At 42.0% G+C, this 21,125-nt stretch overlaps 1 protein-coding gene across 2 annotated transcripts in view; it reads right to left on the bottom strand.

The window, feature by feature from the left end:
• Nucleotides 1-21,125, bottom strand: part of LOC310697059 (ovostatin-like) — a 52,855-nt gene that overhangs the window by 2,131 nt on the left and 29,599 nt on the right. For both annotated transcript variants that reach the window (XM_083483290.1, XM_083483291.1), the window contains 16 exons: nt 20,876-21,104; nt 19,559-19,685; nt 16,931-17,052; nt 15,154-15,205; nt 12,845-12,928; nt 12,477-12,653; nt 10,746-10,827; nt 10,142-10,298; nt 9,278-9,352; nt 8,451-8,616; nt 6,488-6,708; nt 4,744-4,959; nt 3,187-3,311; nt 1,921-2,011; nt 703-771; nt 514-616 (listed from right to left, as the gene is read on the bottom strand). In XM_083483290.1, the coding sequence (XP_083339416.1) occupies nt 514-616; nt 703-771; nt 1,921-2,011; nt 3,187-3,311; nt 4,744-4,959; nt 6,488-6,708; nt 8,451-8,616; nt 9,278-9,352; nt 10,142-10,298; nt 10,746-10,827; nt 12,477-12,653; nt 12,845-12,928; nt 15,154-15,205; nt 16,931-17,052; nt 19,559-19,685; nt 20,876-21,104 (2,096 nt within the window). The remainder of the gene's footprint in view (nt 1-513; nt 617-702; nt 772-1,920; nt 2,012-3,186; nt 3,312-4,743; nt 4,960-6,487; nt 6,709-8,450; nt 8,617-9,277; nt 9,353-10,141; nt 10,299-10,745; nt 10,828-12,476; nt 12,654-12,844; nt 12,929-15,153; nt 15,206-16,930; nt 17,053-19,558; nt 19,686-20,875; nt 21,105-21,125) is intronic.

The following is a 21,125-nucleotide window of genomic DNA, read 5'->3' on the forward strand; positions in this document are numbered from 1 at the left end:
AGATTTGTACAATTCAATTTGGATAGTGGGTTAAACAAATTAAGTTTCAAACTGGGAGTGAGAGCTTGTAGAACCAAATTAATGAAAGGGGAATACAGTTGGGAGGGGGAGGGGGGGAGTCCCAGAAAGTAGGCAATGAAAGTAAGGTTTTAAGTATCTTTTCTTCTTTTTCTTTTTTCTTTGTATTTCTATATTTCTGGAAACTTTAATAAATATGATTTTAAAATATATATATATCTTGCCCAGGGCAACCCAAAGTGACTTACAACCAAACATCAAAGAAGCAAAACTCCTATATAAATACATTAAAAACATCCCACCCACTTCTAAAAGGCCACAGATAGTTAAAGGTCCAAGTCCTAGGTATAGAATAAAGTTTTCTCTCAGTTTACAACTTCCGTCAGCCCCAGCCAGAATGGTCACTGGTTGGGGATGAAGGCAGTTGGCAGTCGAAAAAATCTAGATTTCATCAGATGAGGGAAGGCTGTTCTATGGCATATTAGTTTTCTTTACCTGTTTCATAGTAGTCATACACGAACACCGAGGCTGGTTTGATATTTGAAACTGGAAGGTCTTGGGCAACTAGGAAGCTGAAACTGATTCCCTTGGATGAGAGCTGGGAATAAAAGCACAATGGGAATCGTTAGTCTTGTAGGCAGTTAATACTCCACAAAACAAGAGGCAGATCTGAGCAGAACATACGTAGTCCAGGTAGATGATGACATGGTTTTCTTTGCTTTCCACCTTCATCACAATTCTGTCATCACGAAGCTGTGAACAAGGAAGCACAGGAAAGATGACAACCTTCACTGGCCACCTGAAGACACACTAGATGGAGTATGGAATGACTTCTAACACGCACACAAAAGGGAAACATGGGACGAATCAGATACAGATGTAAGAAATCCATAAATTTTGCTGGAATAATATTGATGCATGCATCCATCATGAAACAATAAAATATATGTATTATAGATCATCTTTATGAAAAGGAAAGAGAACAAGTGGAGTCTGTTACATTTTAGAATGTTGAAAAGCCACATTGTATGTTTGGAAGAAGCCAGTTCTCTGCAGTCAATGACCAGGATGCAGTTAGTTGTAGGATTATTCCCCTTATCCTGTTTCCTTTGAATGTAACAGTCATCAAAGATACATATTGTGGTTATGGGCGACCTTCACCGCTTCCTTCCCAGAGCAGTTCTGGTGGTAAAATCTGTTGCAATGCTGTGTATGGAGGTGGGCACAGGACCCTACAAAGGTAGATGGGGCATGGACGTACCCTCCAACATTTCTCTTATGCAAATAGGGACGTCCCATTCTATAATGATAGTTTTACTATTTATACCCCACACATCTTATTGGGTTGCCCTAGCACTCTGAGCAGCTTCCAACATATATAAAAACATAATAAAACATTAAACATTTTTAAAACTTCCCTATATAGGATTGCCTTCAGACGGCTTGGGGGTTGGATAACTCCATACCCTCCAACATTTCTCCAATGAAAATAGAGACATCCTAAGGAAAAACAGGACATTCTGGGATCAAATCAGAAACCGGAACAGCTTCTCTGAGTTAGGGATGTCCCTGGAAAATAGGGGGACTTGGAGGGTCTACATGAGGAAAGTCAGCCATTCCCCCTTTTACTTCATTGGAAGCAACTCAAGGTCACACTGCTCCACACCCCAGTATTCAGCACTAAAAACTGACATTTTTTGCAGGGACAGGGTACAGCTGACCAGTGTGGGCATGGAACTTTGGCTGTCTGACACACAGGCCACATTATCTGATTGGTAGTCATAGCCAGGTTGGTGGGAGCCAGTAGGCGAAGCCTCCCGTCTCTTGTGGCAGGTGATGCGTTTGCAAATTTAAATGCCCAACAATCCTATCCCTCAAAGCCATTCCACTTTTTACATTTACCTTTTGCAGGGATGCCTGGTCAGGTACCAAGCCTGTAAGCATCTTCACATCAATGATGGCCATGTTGGAACTATTGCGCTTCCCGGTGTATCTGAAAGGAAAGGAAGACTGGGTCAATCTGAATTCCTAGACCAAAGCCATCTTGGGATACAGTGTGCAATATATATATTTAATTGTTTAGTGGTAAAATGCACCAGGAGGATAAGAGGGAAAATGCTGTTGCTTACAAATTGCGTGTTTGTACTCTGTCTATGCCTTGGAGCTCCTTTACCATCTCAGAGCAGTAATTTCAGATTCAAATACTGTCATTCCGTGCCTACTTGGCTAGTAATGACTCCAGTACATCTAGGAAATGCAATCTCCAGTACTGTGGCAGCAGCTGCCCATTGGGGACCGGGGTGCGGTTTGTGGGAAGCTAGATAGCTAACATACGACAGAGGGACCTGCTGTCTATACATCTGATGTTGGGATGAATTCCTAGGGGTACTAAAACATTGTCATACATGCTAATTACACACATGTTGGAAATCTCAGGTGAGATACCCACACAGTGGAAGTTGTTCCCTGTACCAGTCACTACATGGAAGCAGAGAAAGGTTCAGATAGTTTTCTGTTGCAGAAGATAAGGCTCAGTAAAACAGTTATGGACGTAGAGATATGCAACTTGTAGATACAGATATATACAGATACATACAAGTACAAAGTACCTCCTTTGCTCTAAATAATTTCAGCAATTCAGGACGTAACACTGGACAACTCTACTAACAGACTCTGCAAGTGAGCCATCATGCATTAATTCACAGATATAGTTGGGGCACTGGGCCATTACCATAGCAACTGGCCTGGCTGATCTTGCACTTGTGATTAGCTCATCCATGGGGTGATTATGCTCATGAAGTGAAGCATCATCCGTGGGGTGATTATGCTCATGAAGGAAATTAACCCCTTCTCATGTCCAGTTACTCCAGCAACACACTCATATTGTCCATATCCATCCGTATTCATAGTCCCTGTAATTATCCCTTCTGCATTCATACCCAGAAATACCTGTTATCAATGGAGCTTAGGCCTAAATGTACAGGACTGCAACCTTCACCAGCTTATTGTTTACATGCCAGACTACTGAACTGAAACCCATTTTAGAAGGTACGCAGCCGCAGGACTATTCTGCTCTGTCTCTCTGGAACTGTCGTTTTAAGTTACACCTCTTTTTCTTTCCCTTCCACACACATACAATCTATGCATACGAGGTTGATAAAAAGGTACCTGGCTGTGATGACAATGGCAAACTTTGCCTGGAAGGTGTCTCCACAAGAGACGTTTGCCGTCTGCACAGAGAGGAAAAACCCAGAAGACTTTTTGGGAAGAAGGACGTTGTATCTCATAACTGCCTAGAAAACATGGAATAAAAAACAGGGGAGTGAAAAAATAAACTCAAGGCAATGTGGCCTTCACAATGTGTGTGAAAGGCATAATCTTGAAGACAGTCACTAGCTTATTTAGAGTCTTAAATGATAGTAAATGAGAGAGATATTGTTGCCTGTGGTGGTCATGTGTATCTTGTTATCACCTATGTCCACATATTTTGCAGATTCTTTTAGTTCCTAGAAGTATTGCTTGGTTCCTGCCAACCACCACCTATCCTTTCATACAAAGCCAAATTAGCTTTGCAAGCAGAATTTGTGTCCACAGAGACATTCTGTTTTATTTTGAATCTTTAAGATAAGTTTCCTGTTAATTATGTTGCTTTGAAAGTATACGTTATATCTGACTTTCTTCAGTAACATTCTGTTCTGGATCGTTCAATGTGTCGTAATCCGCTTTGAGGTTTCTCTCTTAAAAACATAAAGCAGTAAAGAAATTAAATTAGTCATAATGACTTGCCTGCTTAGCTCAGTCGCTATGAGACTCTTAATCTCAGGGTTGTGGGTTAGGCAAAAGATCTCTGCATTGCAGGGGGTTGGACTAGATTACCCTTGTGCTCATTTCCAACTCTACAATTCTATGAATAACAACAACAACAACATCATAATCAACAGATTTGTGGGGTAGGCCAGTGAAGCAGGGGCCCCAGTCCACATATAGTGTACCGGGCTCAGGAAATCCTGCCACCATCCCTTGCTAGTGCCATAAGGAATAATGTGCACATAGCAAAAGATGACCTTTGAAATCCTTTTCGTCTTCGCAAGTGTGCAAGGTGCACAGGGCCATCTTACCCATAGAAGAAGAAGAAGAAGAAGAAGAGGAGGAGGAGGAGGAGGAGTTTGGATTTGATATCCCGCTTTATCACTACCCTAAGGAGTCTCAAAGCGGCTAACAATCTCCTTTCCCTTCCTCCCCCACAACAAACACTCTGTGAGGTGAGTGGGGGTGAGAGACTTCAGAGAAGTGTGACTGGCCCAAGGCCACCCAGCAGCTGTATGTGGAGGAGCGGGGAAGTAAACCCAGTTCACCAGATTACGAGTCCACCACTCTTAACCACTACACCACACTGGCTCTTAATAGGCGCTAGGGGTGTGGGGCACCCGGGCGCTGGGCTCTCAGGGGTGCCAGGCTGAGAGTCCGGGGCCCGAGAGTTGAGTCTGGGGAAGAGCCCACCCATCGGTTGGGCAGGCTCTTTTGCTGCATGTGGCTCTGCGCCTTGAGTTCGGGGGCGACTGAGCCAGCAAGACGCTGAGGCAGCCGGCTGGCTCCGTCCTCCTGTGCACCTGGGACTGGGCAACCGGGGGGGGGGGGCGGGGACACCGGGCGGATCTTTGCACCCCGGCACTGCATATGCACTGCATATGCTTAAGACAGCCCTGAAGGTGTATCAACAATTACCTGTGTAAAGACACACCCAGTGCCATTCACTTCCACCGTATACTCCCCTGGAACGTCAGGCAGGGAAGTCCGCTGCAGCAATAGGCGATTGTCATTGTTCACTTCAAAGACTCTCTCAAAAGGCTTGTTGGAATGGATCCTGACTGAGTTCTGGCCATCCTTAGAGAAAGTATATTGGCTGAACAGAGCCAAAGCTTGTATAGCCACTACCGTGTCCTGCAAGAGAATAGTGGCAACGAAAGGATGCTTAAAGCTATGTTCAAATGCTATGTAGGAAAGGTTTATAAATTTCTCTTACAGGCCAGAGTGGTTCCTTTATTATCTTTTAATATCTTTAAATTGAAATTTTCAACACTGGCAACTAAAAGCATGCCCTCCCTCCACCCCAGGATACAGCACAATACAAAAAGCAATCTACATATCTCTTTCTTCTTTTCCTGATTATGGATGCATAAACAAAACAAAACAAAACAAAAAAAGGATATTACTGTATCCGGTCTAGGATCAACAAAAAAATCCTGTAGACTCTTGTTTTGTTCTCCACTCATGTATGCAATGGGACGTGGGTGGCACTGTGGGTAAAAGCCTCAGCGCCTAGGGCTTGCCGATCGAAAGGTCGGCGGTTCGAATCCCTGCGGCGGGGTGCGCTCCCGTTGCTCGGTCCCAGCGCCTGCCAACCTAGCAGTTCGAAAGCACCCCTGGGTGCAAGTAGATAAATAGGGACCGCTTACTGGCGGGAAGGTAAACGGCGTTTCCGTGTGCTGCACTGGCTCGCCAGATGCAGCTTTGTCACGCTGGCCACGGGACCCGGAAGTGTCTGTGGACAGCGCTGGCTCCCGGCCTCTTGAGTGAGATGAGCGCACAACCCTAGAGTCTGGCAAGACTGGTCCGTACGGGCACCTTTACCTTTACCTTTTACATGTATGCAATAAAACAGCATTGTTCCATGGAAAATTGCGTCTTTGCACCATTTCCCAGTTTCCTCCTCTTCCAAGGTGGAGGCCTTAATTTCACAAACTTAATGTGCATTTTTTCTGATGTCCTTCAGTATTCTATTTAAGCTAGTTAGTGATTTAAATAGCAAAAACTGAAGAATGACCTATGCTCACTAAAACAAAAACAAAAAACCAGCACACAGAAGTTTTCATACTTGTTCCCCAGAACCACCTGTTTAAAATGATCTCATGTAGCAGGTGATATGGAAGACCCTTGTCTCCCTGAAGCCAGGAGCAATTTCCCCAGTTAAAGAAGACAATACAAACAACTCTTACATCCATTTTAAAATACAAATTTGCATAATCTCAAAAAGCTTCTCTTGGTGAATAATTTGTTTTTATTCCCCATATTTGCACCCTCCCTTTCCCTCAAGGTACTCAGAGGAGCATAAATGGGAGGTATCATATTTTAATTTTTCTTTTCATTTCACTTTTAATTTGCATACTGCCTATATATATATATATATATATATATATATATATATATATATATTTGTTGTTGTCTTTATCCATGGAGTTTTCTTGGCAGGGATACTGGAGTGGCTTGCCAGTTCCTGCTCCAGGTGGATCACATTTAGTCAAAACTCTCCACTATGACCTGTCCATCTTGGATGGCCCTGCATGGCATAGCTCATAACTCCTCTGAGTTATTCATATATATATATATATATGAATGATTTTATTGCCAAGTATGCAGAGCCCTGGCTGTAGCCCATGTGATGGAGGACAAAGCACAAGAGTTACTGTACCTGGGTGCTGCTGAAGCCTCCATAAGGATTCTGCTGCTTGGTAAGCCAAAGGACAATCTGCGAAGCTGTTGTCAGTTGTGCTGGAGTTGGTGTGGTTCCGGTGAGCAGTGCAAGGAGCACATAGGCAGCTATCTCGACCTCAAGTGATGAGGCACGAGGGTAGAAGGAAGGAGACTCTTCTGCAGGTGGCTTATCCTCACGCTCCCAATATAACGAGCCACCTAAGAATTGAAAGAGAAGCTAAGAAAACAGTCCAGAGGCAGGTCAAACCAATATTTCCTTGCAGGAATCTGATGCTCTTCCTCCAGATCCAGGGGGGAAATATCACAGAAGCAGAGATCTGCCTTATTAAGCCCCTGTACAGAGACCACCGGACTTTGTTCAGCTTCGGTTTCTAGTCTCATCACTTCTTTCTCTTTCTCTCCACCCCCCCCCCGCCCAATATACAGTTACACAAGTTAATCTTAAACATATATTGAGCGGCCCAAACTTTTTGTTGCTGCTGTTTTTAACAGCGTGGAATGGAGAGAAATGTTCACTATGTGCTTTTCAATTGAAGTAGTGTTGTTATATGATCTCTTGATCTGTTGTTTTCTTCCTTAAGGAAATGCAACAGTGGAATGGGGGGGTGGGTTGGTTAAATTAACTATAGCAGCAATATTCAGGGAAGGGTGAATGCCCCCATAAACCCCCTCTCTGGTTATGGAGGTTCTTGGAATTGGTGTATATATATCCTTCTTTAGCTATATCTTCTGCAAGTTAAAGCTTTTGAATATTTTAACAAGTATTTGGACGTTGTTTTAATTTCAAGAAAAGAGTCAGTATTGCGCATGATGTTGCCTTTCTAGCTGCAATTTACTGATAGCAGTTCTTTCCCTTTCCCTTTTACTTTCCAATGAAGCCCATGAGGCAAGTTAGCTGAAGAGACAGTGCCTGACTCATTGACAGCAAGTGAGCTTCATGACTGAGTGGGGATCTCAAATCCCTTTTGTTCAAAAATGTGTGTGTGTGTGTGCTGTAGCTGCTATGAGGTATTAATAAATAACACCAGCAAATGAACACATTGTTTGCTTTTTAACTATTTAAATCTTGAATTTATCCAAACGTGAGCATCTGAGCAGAACTGGTGTAAATCTTAAGACACTTTTGATCCCATCCATCTGCAATGCCACTTCTGGTCACTCAATGAATGCAGTATTGTCTACCTAAAAGCTCTATAAAAGAGTTACAGTAGCATAGGCTCGTTTAGAAGTTACAACTCATGAAACCTGAGTTCTTTGCATGGTTTGGGGTTGGCAGTAGAGGTCAGCAGAGCTCTCATGCCTATATCAACTATGTGGCAGGCAGTTATTCAACTGAGTAAGCCTTTCATAGTATGGGACTACAATTCTGGGGATTGCTTCACCTGTTGATATTCTGTTTGCTGGACAGCTTATTATTTGTGACTCCTGATTCGTTTTTGTGTGCTCTACCCCTGCCTGAAAAACAGGGTACAAATTTGTATGTGACAAAGTGTATGCAGGTTTTATGCAAATTTGGGTCTTATTTGGTGAGTGTAATGGAGGGTCCAGCCTATGTGCAAAGAAAATAAATAAATAAATAAATAAATAAATAAATAAATAAATAAATAAATAAATATTAACAATACTAATAATAAATTTATTACTTATATCCCGCCCATCTGGCCGAGCCTCCCCAGCCACTCTGGGCAGCTCCCAACAGAATATTAAAAACAGGGCTGCCTTCAGATGCTTTCTAAAAGTCAGGTAGTTGTTTATTTCCTTGGCATCTGATGGGAGGGCGTTCCACAGGGTGGGTGCCACTACTGAGAAGGCCCTCAGCCTAGTTGGCACTCCTGAATGTCCACAACATTATATAATTTTGCTCACATGACTGCTCATTCTTGTTTCAACACGTCATTCATTCTGTCAAATGTGTCCACATTTTGGGAAATGCGACTTACCTACTTTCGTAGCCGATTTAATCAGCTCATCCAATAGGAGATCCGCTTTGGGCTTATTACCAGCTAGGCAAAAGGCGTAAGCAAGAAGTGCTTGGTCATAGTAAGTGAGATTTCCCTTTTCTAATCCGGCCTCCAAGCAATACAGGGCATTTCGGACAACTGGATGCTGGGTTGGAGGGAGAGAAAGGCTCTGTCAGTTTGCAGATGCCACAAAAAACATCAAACAGGTTAAAAACATCAAGCAAACACCCTATGCTGTTCTTGCAGGCACACTGCATCCAATCTAAATAAAAAAATTCCTTCCAGTAGCACCTTAAAGACCAACTAAGTTAGTTCTTGGTATGAGCTTTTGTGTGCATGCACACTTCTTCAGATACGAAGAATCTGAATTTTTTTTATTTTGACTATGGCAGACCAACACGGCTACCTATCTGTAACTGCATCCAATCTAGACATTCAAAACAGAAACATGGACAATAGTCCATGTACAGTGGTGCCTCGCAAGACGAAATTAATTCGTTCTGCGACTTTTTTCGTCTTGCGAAGCACGGTTTCCCATAGGAATGCATTGAAAATCCAAAAGTAAACAAACTTGCAAGACGTTTTCGTCTTGCGAAGCAAGCCCATAGGGAAATTCGTCTTTCGAAGCAACTCAAAAAACGAAAAACTCTTTCGTCTTGCGAGTTTTTCGTCTTGCGAGGTACCACTGTATGGCCTCCTTTCTCCACCATTTCTATATGCCTAAACTATTTCTTCTCAGTCTACTATTACATGCACTTTCTTCGATCCTGAACTAAATTAACTGGACAACACCAGAAAATAAATACCGAGCTGAGGAATCCAGACTCAAGGAGAGCTGCAGTGATGTAGGCCGACAGCGTAAGCTCATCTTCTACTCCTCCCTTGAAATGCACAACACAGAAAGAGAGAACAAGTTTAAAAAGTGAAGAAGGAAGGAAGGGGACAACATGGAGGCAAATAGCAGGTTTGGTGAGGTTCCCAAAAGCCTCTTGGAACATGAAGGCATCTTCCTGCTGTTGAAAGGCCCATTACATTTGTTATTAAAATCACATTGGTTCCCCGCTGTTAAGTTGTGGGTGAACATATCAGACGACACAGCGATTCTTCAAACAGCTCTTGTTTATTCACAGGCTAGAACAGAACTGAACTGAAGCCAGCCTGCTTATATAGAGCTCCAGTACAACGCAACAGTAACCATTTCCTGTAACTATCCAATCACTGAACATCACTTTCGATCCCTTATTTGCATATGTGGACCTGAACTATCTACTGTATCCCCCTGCTGGCCCAGGGTGAGAACTTCAGTACATAACACCTGCTTTTTATCCGAGTGTCTCAAGGTGGCATACCTAGTAGTTATCCCATTCTATCCTCATAATAGTCCTGTGATATACAGCAGGCTGAGAGGTTTAGGCTGTGATTCAGAGGTGACGGCAGGAAACTTCATGGCTCACTTAAATCTAGGTCATGTATAATACTAACAAGAAGTCTCTTGTTTCCCCAGGTCTCTCTCTTTCTCCTTCTCCCAGCCTATATCCAAATAATACAGGTACTTAAGATAGCTAAGGGTCAGAAATCTCAGGGAGAGGAAGCATTTGCCAGGAAGTAAAAAAGCATCACCACCCCAGAAGGAGAGCTTTGCAACAAACCAACAAGCCCATAGCCTTCACCTTCAATGCGTTGTTAAAGAGTTTTCCAACATTTTGGAAACATCCATCTGATTTTTGCTTGCTGGACAGCCAGATGACGCTTTGAGTTTGGACATTTGGATCAATAAAAATGGTTTTTGAAGCTCTTGCAAAAGACTTGTACGTGAAGCCAGTGAGCCTGCAAAAGAATGCCATGGAATATTAGCAATCACAGCCAAACTCAGGTCAAGCTCTCTTGAGCCCAGTGGGAGTGGGTGGCGCTGTGATCTAAACCACTGAGCCTCTTGGGCTTGCTGATCAGAAGGTCGGCGGTTTGAATCCCTGTGACGGGGTGAGCTCCCATTGCTCTGTCCCAGCTCCTGCCAACCTAGCAGTTTGAAAGCATCCCAGTGCAAGTAGATAAATAGGTACCGCTGTGGCAGGAAGGTAAACGTTTTTGTTAGTGTATTGTTAGTGACCAGAGGAGAAAAAGAAAGAGCCTTGTGGCACCTTGAAGAGTGACACTACAGTGCAACCTTTCTGTGGACTATAGTTCACTTCATGAAATGTTATCCCACGTAAACAGAGAAGAACTGGCATCCACTCACTGTGACCAATCACACTACTGCATTTTCCAAGCTCTCACCAGGTGTTGCCTTCCTTGTCCCTGCTCCCAAAGGCGCTGAAGGATCCATCTGGGTGCTTATAGGACAGCTGTCTCTGATACCCTGAAAAAAAGAATGCGGAAAAGTCTGTAGTTTTTTAAAAAACTGAGCACACATTTTTAAAACAAAACATTAATTTAACATTAAAAGCCCCCAATACTTGTGTTTGCAATTTAGCAGTTTAAAAGTACAGCACAATCCTATGTATGTTTCCAAAGCATGTTCATGACTAGGGCTTAGTAAATGTGTCCCGGGGAAGAATTCAATGTGGCTTTATAGCAATTGTTTTGTCAGTCCAAACTTTTCAGTTTGGCAGATGCAATGGTTCCCCCCCACTCCTCCCCTTGTACACTGGTCTAGGGGTTCTCCTGAACCCCCAAGCCAATTTTGGGGTGTGTACAGGGGGAAAAGATGTGAGGATCCCTGTTGCACTACTGGGAGACTTCGTACTGAATTCCACTAGGAAGTCCTACCCTAGGATTACAGCCTTAACCGGGGTGATTAATTGCCTACTCTGGCACTGATGGCATTATTATGGAAAACAAATTCTGTGCATCTTCTGAGCAACTCAAAGGCGGCCCCTACCCAGGATGTACTATCTTGCCTCTGGACATGTACCTAAGGCGAACCTACACTCATGGTTTTTAACGTTAAGGAAGAGTTTAAAATGTTTTTGATAATGTAGATGGATATATGGCATCTTACTTTTTACATTCATAATGTGTTATTGCGTTGTCTTTTTATTGCTTGATTTTTAATCATTTTATGCTGCTATACCAGTGAAAAACTGCTCACATACTCCTATGTAGCGTTTTACTTTTTTTTTACTGCATTCAAACTCCAACCTCATCCATTGTCATTCAGGAGCAATGTTCAGTTTCTCCTCCTGCCCTTTGCTTCTTCCAAAGGACAGGGAGGGAGGGAGGGAGGGAGAGAGGGAGAATTAGAATGTGACCCCGGAGAGAGGAGCAGAGCAGCCAGCAGCCAGCCCTCAGCCGCAGGAAAGAAACAGCATTTTTCCCCTAAAGTGCTCAACATAGAATTTGACTATATGATTAGAACACCCTTAAGTGTTCTTTGGGACATGGGTGGTGCTGTGGTCTAAATCACAGAGCCTAGGGCTTGCCAATCAGAAGGTCGGCAGTTCGAATCCCCGCAATGGGGTGAGCTCCCATTGCTCTGTCCCAGCTCCTGCCAACCTAGCAGTTCAAAAGCACATCAAGTGCAAGTAGATAAATAGGTACTGCTCCAGCGGGAAGGTAAACGGCATTTCCATGTGCTGCTCTTGGTTCGCCAGAAGCGGCTTAGTCATGCTGGCCACATGACCCAGAAAAACTGTCTGCGGACAAACGCCGGCTCCTCCAGAGTCGTTCGCGACTGGACTTAACGGTCAGGGGTCCCTTTACCTTTAAGTGTTCTTAATTAAATTAAAAGGCTGGATCCACAAATGCAGATCCACATTGTGTTTCAAAAGTAAAATGGTCTTTCCAGTGGACCTTTTCAGAGAAGATGACGGGCAGTATGTATGTTTGTGTACATGCAGTTCAATCCAATGCCACATTTAGTCCCAGGCAAAATGAATGCCAAGGAAAGTGTTAGCCATAAGGATATAAGGAAAGCACTAATGAATGAGAGGAAAGGTCCATCTAGTCTGGTTTTCTGTTCACACTGTGGCAAACATGACAACCATGGAAAGCCCACAAGCCTCCTACCACTGGTTAAGTATCCAATGGACTTGGATTTGGTCTCCTCATCCAGTTGTCCTGTTGCATTTAGATATTCCATGACGTAAATGATGGGTGCAAAGAGCGCCATGTTCTGCTCCCCACAGCCATAGGGCATCCGGAGAAGTTGATGAAGATTCTGCATGGCTGTGCCCATGAGGTCTCCTGTCAAAAATATTGTTTTGTCAGCATGACATATGTGCATATTTTTGCAAGCAAATCTTTTCTGACATGCAAGATGTCTCCTGATTCATAAGAAGCAAAATAAGATTCCAGCTAAAACATCTCCAAGATTATTACCCAAATGAGTGAGAGTGAATGACAACCTTGTCCTTTCAAGAAACCTACAAACTGACCTATGCAAGAGAAGTAAGCTCTGGCTGATCCTTCCACCAGATTTTCAGGGAGTTTCAGAGACACTGGCTCAGAGACGACAGCACCTGCAATTAAAATATTAAACTTAAAATGTATTTAAATACATTTTTAAATAACAATTTATTAAATTCCCAAATATAAGAAGAAAAAAATCTTCAACAAATTTTTGAATCATAATTTTGATTGACTCCCCTCCCCCTCTTAGTTTAATTATTTAATACCCTTTCATGCACGTTCTTAAAAAACCTTATACTCTTTCTGTTTCAATTTTAAACCTTCTTCATCATGTTACAAGTGACATATAAAAGTTTTCCTAATGTAAAAATCTGTACACAAAGCTTAATAAATAATAATAATAATAATAATAATAATAATAATAATAATAATAATAATAATAATATCTTTATTGTCATTGCCCCCTCTCGGGGACAACGAAATTACTAATTAACAGATATGCATTAGACATTTCAGAGTCCTCTTTCTTTCTTGGGTTTCAAATTAACTAATATGTCCTGCATAGTTCAATAGCTTATTTTACCAATCTTTCTCTTTCTTTCTTTCTTTCTTTCTTTCTTTCTTTCTTTCTTTCTTTCTTTCTTTCTTTCTTTCTTTCTTTCTTTCTTTCTTTCTTTCTTTCTTTCTTTCTTTCCTTCCTTCCTTCCTTCCTTCCTTCCTTCCTTCCTTCCTTCCTTCCTTCCTTCCTTCCTTTATTTATTTCTTTGAATGCAAAGGAGTATAGAAACCAAGTGCTACATGCAGAAAATAAGCATAAATAGGTGCACAACAATCAGCTTCAAGAGATTGATCTTGCTGCCTATTTATAAATGTGGGAGAGCCCTCTTCTGTTTGTTCACATATACATTTCAAATGCTTGCTGTGAGTGTCACTGCTATGCGAGGCAGGTTTTTTTTCTAGGTCTCCAGGTTTCGAAGCGCCCCTTGGCAACACAGCCTCCAAGGGCTCTCCTGGCTTCCTTCTGTGACTCTGACCCCTATCTCAGTTCTTCCACTGCGATACCATGACGCCATTCCTGGTTCATCTCTGACAGCTGACAGCCACTCAGCCCTGACGCCATCACACAGGGTCCCCGGACGTTTGACGGTCTAGTGATCCCTGTGCCACCACTGTGCTCGCTTCCCCACTGCCACCAACCCGTTACTCTCGGGTACACATTGAGTCCAGACGGTTGTTAAAATTGAACCAATTAAACAAGTTTATGGTTTCTCAGATAATATTCTTGTCAGTTTCTTAACTTTAGTTTCTTTACCGGCCTATACCTTCCTAATACCTTCTGACTGATTATCTCAACTGTTTGACTGACTCCTCTTAACAGATTCTCTCACTCTCCCACATCAGACTAGCCCAACCTACAGACTTATCCTTTCTCTGTCTCTTTCCTAACTCCAGACTGACTTCTTAACAACTCTAACTCTAACTCCTCCTCTTGGGTTCCTATTGGTTAGTCATTTTACACTTAGTTAACCCTTTCCTTATGAACCCAGTATGATGTCACACACCTAGGAGGGCAAACGCCACGCCATCCTATTCACAAAAGATCTTGCCCAGAGAAAATTGTCTGGCCATTGCACAAAGATTGGCCAGGCATATTTTTTCTGGACAAGGAATTCCATAACCGGGACATAAGAACTGAAGCCCTAGATCTCACGACAACCCACTCACAGTCTTGATGTTACCATACAAGGCTTTCGGTATATTTTCTTACCGATGTTCCTGCACATTCGTAAAACACTATGCAAAAATAATAGTCAACTAGCCATAAATACTGTAACAAAAGTGATTTTTTTTGCACACTAGGTATGTAGAGGAATGGAAGACAAAATGAACTGAACAAAGAACTGTGGCAAACTGCCTGTGTTTGTGCTCTGTACAACATTCAGATATATATGAAAACTAGAACAAAAGAGCCCAGTTCCACTTCAGAAACAACCCCAGGTAATTTGGAATGCCAAAAATCAACAGAAATTCAGCTGAGGAGAATGTTGGAAGCATTCCTCTTCTGACTAGGTGCATCCTAGTGATTTGACAGGGCTCAAAAATAAACCCTTAAACCCTGGTTTAATCATTTCCCCCATATAAGCCGAGCATAGAAAATGTGCAGCAGAAGTGATGCAAGGCTCTTCTTTATTTTTATTTTATTTGCAGGCAGCAGGAAAAAGGCAGCATCCCCAGTACAGTACTATTAGCTGATCCCATGAACCTTTCATTACTTTTTGACAGGTTCCTCCAGTTCCCATGCTCATAGCCCACCAGAAGAGAGCAACCCTCTTACCTTTTGCACAGATAAGGCTGCTCTGGGTTAATTCTCTTTCAATGCCTTCAGACTATGAGAACAAAGAGGCAGAAAGAGGACATACAAATGAATGAATGAAGAATGAATGAAAGAAAGAAATAGCAAAACAGGGAAATCCTAGATCTTTATAAACGATAACTATCACCACTGACACTCACGTTGAGAAGCAATATTATATTGTAGTGTAACATGATGCTGACTTAAATCTGTCTAGGCTTACTATGGCTTTTGGAATCTGAATTCCCTTGCTTATCGTGAATCAGATTTTTGTTGTTTGTAGATGCTGGATATTACAATGTAATTCACGAAAACAAACAAGACAGTCTTAAGAGCAAGTTAAACATATACACCCTGCCCCCCGCCCCCCAGCAAGTTGTCAAAACTTAAAACTGTCCAGTTCCGCCATTCATTTAAACTGTTGCATATATAAAGAATTGTTGAGTTCTCATATCTCCCCACTCTTCTCTGCCTCCGTCTCCTCTTGAGAGCAGTAGTCACTGACTAGTTATAAGACAGAAACTGCAGTTCTGCACATTGGCCGACTATATTTATTATTAATTTGTTTAGATCTTTAAGACAAAACCTATCAGGTAACTCTGTGCTATGAGACCCGTGGAAATAAACAGAAGCAGCCCAAGAGCACATTGATTTCTGGTGCCTTTGTGTACAATACAAGTATCCTTCGCCATTTAATCTCCAAAATATACCTATTTTAGAATGCTATGCCAGTGAATTACTAAAAGTCAAATTTTACTCCTGAAACAAACACAGTTTGAATTCCCACCCAAGAAATCAAGATACTACATTTTTGGATGACGTTCCAGTCCAAAGTAAATGAAGGTTTATCCACCATTACCAGCTCTGTTTTAATTCTAGTTCATGCAGTGATTCAAGCTAATAGATCCACTTGTGGTAGAACTGTTGGTCCTCTGTCTATGAATGACACTTAGCTTTATGAGGGCCAATGAATTTAAAACTGGATCCTGACCAAAGAAAGAGATCCTCTTGGTTGGTGGTTTTTCTGTCTTGGATGGTGGTATTCAGGTGTTATGGAGGGTGGCTGTACTCCCTGCTAAAGGATTAGGCCCACGGTTTGAGGGGTGCTTTTTGACCCAGCTTTGCTACTGGAATTTCACAATGCAGAGTGCCTCATCATTCAGCCTGGACACTGAGGTCCAGCTCCGAGGGCCTTCTGGTGGTTCCCTCACTGTGAGAAGTGAAGTTACAGGGAACCAAGGAGAGGGCCTTCTCGGTAGTGGCGCCTGCCCTGTGGAATGCCTTCCTATTAGATGTCATGGAAATAAACAACTATCTGACTTTTAGAAGACATATGAAGGCAGCCCTGTTTAGGGAAGTTTTTAATGTTCAATGTTTTATTGCTTTGTTAATCATAATAATATTCTGTTGGGAGCCACCCAGAGTGGCTGGGGAAACCCAGCCAGATGGGTGGGGTATAAATAAATTATCATCATCACCATCATTTAATGTTTTTCTTTCCTGCCTTTCAACTCATAAAGGCTACTTACATTTTCAAAATGACAATAACACGAAGTACTTCGGATGTTATACTGTATTTGCCCAGTAGTGGAAGGAAACGACTGTCCAGTCCACTGAGTGTAAAATGCAGTGTGTAGCAACTATGAGATATCCTTGCAGGCGAAAAAGGGAATTGCTCCACATTTGATCCTGACTGAATTAGCTAATTAGCCGCTGAGAAGGAAGCATATTTTTTGAAGCTCAGATCTTCCCACTGTACCTCTACTATCAATTCTCTGATCAGGGTGTCCTTCCGTCCCACATCCAAGCCCCCAGATGTTCCATTTCCACAGTCTCCGCTGTTTTTTGGAGCTTCAGCAGTAACAGACAAGGTCACAGCACCTGAAAGCAAACATTTTAATTTTTATTTTTGTTCTGGCACTTTCCCTGGGAAAACCTGCATTTTACTGTTGAATCGAAGCAAGCAGTAATAGTTTGTGTGTGTGGATTGCCATTTGCTCCAATTCAGTGATAAAACATGGATTTTCCTGCCGAAAGAGTCGGGACAAAAACCAGAAAACAAAACCCACTTGAATACGGAGCTTTAAAGTGCAACGCAAAACGAAGTCTGGATGAGCCCTTAGAAAGAAGATTACAAATAGAAAACCGATTAATTTAGGTTTTTTGCCTTCTCTCTGCGCAAGGATCTTGCTCTCATTGTGGCAGTTTCTCTTTGGAACTTGCATGTAATTTACCCATGGTGGGTTGTCTTTTTGATATCCTTCCTGGAAAAGATGCAGCAAAAACCCAAAATAAAACCTTTCATGGGCAAATTTTCAGCTTCTCAGATTTCTTCTACAGATACAACTCTGAAAGCAAGAAGGGTCAGGATACTGAAAAACTCCTAGTGGGAGTAGGTGCGATATAACACTTGTGATGTAAAGAATGGTCTGAGGAGAAGAAACTGCAGATAGAAAAACTTTATAACACATTCCGATACCGAGACGAAGGGAAGTCAGTTAGTGTTATGTGTTTTGTAGTTAATGTAGTTAATCTATTGTTGTCCTATGTTAATTTTTTATGTATTATTTTTGGTGTGAATGTGTTATGTATGTCCTTTTTGTTTGGTTTAATGTATGAAAATCAATTAAAAAAAAACTCCTAGTGGGAAACTGGATCTGAGCTTAATAGAATGCAGAGCTGGTGGTTCATGCAAATGAACAAAAATAGAATTAAACTATTGAGTTCTACGGAGCTACAAAATTAGGGAGATGATCAACACTAGAAAACAGGCCAATTATAGACCTGCAAACTTGTGGTTACAGATGAGGGAGAAAATTGTTTCAGTTTGTATTTAAAGGTTTATATACCTGATTATAATTTCCTGAAATAATATGCAGACTGACACACAGCCATCCTTCAAAATTTGCACTTCCGCAAATTTTGCAATGCAGTTCTCCTGACAAGCAATGTCTACAAAAATGCAAGTACTAGGGTAAAGCATGCATATGTTAGTGAAAATAACATACAAAAATTCATTTTATTAGAAAAAGTTGCCACGTGAATATGTGTGTATTAGGCAAACAGTGGGATATTCAAAGGGCAGTCAGGCCAACAATTTATAGGGACATGATATGAGTTGAAGCTCACAGAATTTTTCCTGGAGGTTTTCTAGAGAGAACTCTGTGAGATACTCCCAATGTGCCCTGACAGAGGGAGGAATACACAAACCTGCATCTAAAAATGCGCACCCAGGGCTGGATTGAGGTTTGATGAGGCCCTAAGCTCATGATATGATAGCCATGTTCAAAGATATAAAAGGATGTCACATAGAGAAGGGAGAAAGGTTGTTTTCTGCTGCTCCAGAGAAGCGGACACGGAGCAATGGATGCAAACTACAAGAAAGAAGATTCCACCTAAACATTAGGAAGAACTTCCTGACAGTAAGAGCTGTTTGACAGTGGAATTTGCTGCCAAGGAGTGTGGTGGAGTCTCCTACTTTGGAGGTCTTTAAGCAGAGGCTTGACAACCATATGTCAGGAGTGCTCTGATGGTGTTTCCTGCTTGGCAGGGGGTTGGACTCGATGGCCCTTGTGGTCTCTTCCAACTCTATGATTCTATGATTCTAAGCTACTGAAGGTAATGGGGCCCTTTATATGTCCAGCTGTCCTTTGTCAACAACAAATTGTCACTGTTTTTTGTGTGTTGAATATATGCTATATGGTAATTTCTGGACCTAATAGGTATCTAAAGCCATTTGCACATGTTGCCACACAACCAGTCCATGCAGAATGTGGGCACCCTATATGTAGAAATGAGCAAATCAGTGATATTTTAGGGAGCAGGCGGGGCCCATTACTTACATCACAGGAGCCTACACAATGTATGTAGGTTTTATTTTATATGTTTTTTATCTTCTATTTTGGAAATGTACATCCAGTGTTTTCCCTTTAATTTTTTTTTGGGCCCCCAAGAGAGTGGGGCCCCAAGCTACAGCTTGTTTAGCTTGTACATAAATCCAGCACTGTGCGTACCGTAGGAGAAAAATCACCCCCAAATGCTGATGAATTTTCATGATGGCTTTTTGATTTATTTATTAGGGAAAAAATGAACAAACTGAAGTAGAGAACTAAATTTAAGAATGGAAAAATCAGAAAGTGAGAGAAAACAAAATGGACATAGTCACCCATCCCCAAACATCAAGCTGAATGTACCCCACCAGAAGCTTGATAAAATCTCTTGATTTTACTGTCTTGCAGGAGGGGCATGGTTATAGAAAAAAAGACTTGGTTGGTCAGATGTGCAGGCATTCTGCATTTACATTTGGTGAACTGCATTGCTTACGCAAGTTTAAAACAGACAAGACTACCAGTTTACAAAGCAGAGAGGAAGAAAGAAGCTCACTCACCAAGTTTTTTAGCGCTAATATTCCAAATGTATGTTTTCCTCTCACCGCCACACACACATCCTTTATCATTCAAAGGTGAGAGAAGTTGGGCTTGGAAATCCCGGGATTTGGCCATTGATACATTGACCTGCCATAAGGGGAGAAACTACAGTTAATTAACAGAGTTAGCGTGGCTTCCTAGGACTAAGGGAGGATGCTTTAACCTCAGACAGGGCAGAGAAAACCAAGACAAAAAGGTATTTCATTCAGTCTCCTCTACTATAGCAGGGATCTATAGTAACAGAAAACTAACCTAAAAACTAGAGCCAAAATTTGGAGACAAACTTAAAATAAAATAAGGACAGTACTGGGATGGATTGGGAAAGGATAGAGGATGAACACAAGCCTAATAAAGGCCACTCAACTCCACTAAACACTTTCTAAGGGACAGTACTGGGAAAGTGTTGGGTTGGGTGATAGCATTATAGGCTACCTTGGCAGCTCTCAAAATCTAGCTTCTCTCTCCAAACACCATCATTGGTGAAGTTGGGTGAGATCATTCTAGCCCTCTTTCAGTTCCCTTCCTCCTCTTCTCCTTCCTTATATGGTGCTGTAATTAATAATTGCAACAGTTTGGAGACAGTCTGTCTGGCTTTCTGAGAAACTGTAGTGATCTACAGATTTGGGACAACTCAATCCATTCTTCAGTTATTTGTGGCTACTTCAACTTGAGCCAGACAGGGCACAAAGGGCCCTGAATTGGCCCAATTGGGTTCAGGATTTATCTGAATCTGATGCACAGCACTAGTGTAAACAATATCTCTGCCAGATCAAGGAACCAATGTAGTTCAACATTTATTATGTAGGTCATCAGAAGGCACTGTAAATGTTCTAAGTATATCCTTTGCACATAACTGCATCTAACTGTTTAAATACAAATGCAAAAACAATAAATGGGAATGTGTTATAAACTAAGCCAGCTAATTAAAAAGACAAATTGTTTATATAGGCCAATAAAGCCCTGACAGAGTGCAACTGATTTAGCCATCAGTCTCACTTCCCAAGGAATTGTAGTGAGAAGGGAGTTGGAGATCTCTGAAAGGAAACTCTCAGCACCTTAACTAACTACAGTCCCCAGGATTCCTAAGAAAAGGCACAACATCTAAACTGGTACAAACTCAGTAGGAATCTATGTGTTTGCAAGTGTAATGTGCTTTAGTCTAACCTCTTCCTGTTTATCTCACTGATGTGGATGGTTTGCACCCCAACCCCCAAAAACAATATGCAAGGGCCTTTTCTAGACATGAAAGAGAGCAAAGAAGGAATGAGAGGATGAACCTGAATGCATTCCTGCAGGTAGTTGAAGACAGTGACTCTACAGAGGAAATCTTCCCCTCTAACTATGGAGTAAGGCAGCGTCATATGAACAAAGAATGGCTGGAAGGCAATCAGGGTGGCAGGCCTGGAGATGCCAAACCCAGCCTGCTTCTCCAAGCAGAAGGCACTGGCTTTCCACTCCGTGATGGTATCAGGGACGGTGTAGGTGAGTTTTGCATGTCCATCTGAACTAATAAGGAGAGAAAAACGA

The sequence above is a fragment of the Podarcis liolepis genome (assembly GCF_965112155.1).
Source record: "Podarcis liolepis genome assembly, chromosome: 17".
NCBI classification, from domain to species: domain Eukaryota; kingdom Metazoa; phylum Chordata; class Lepidosauria; order Squamata; family Lacertidae; genus Podarcis; species Podarcis liolepis.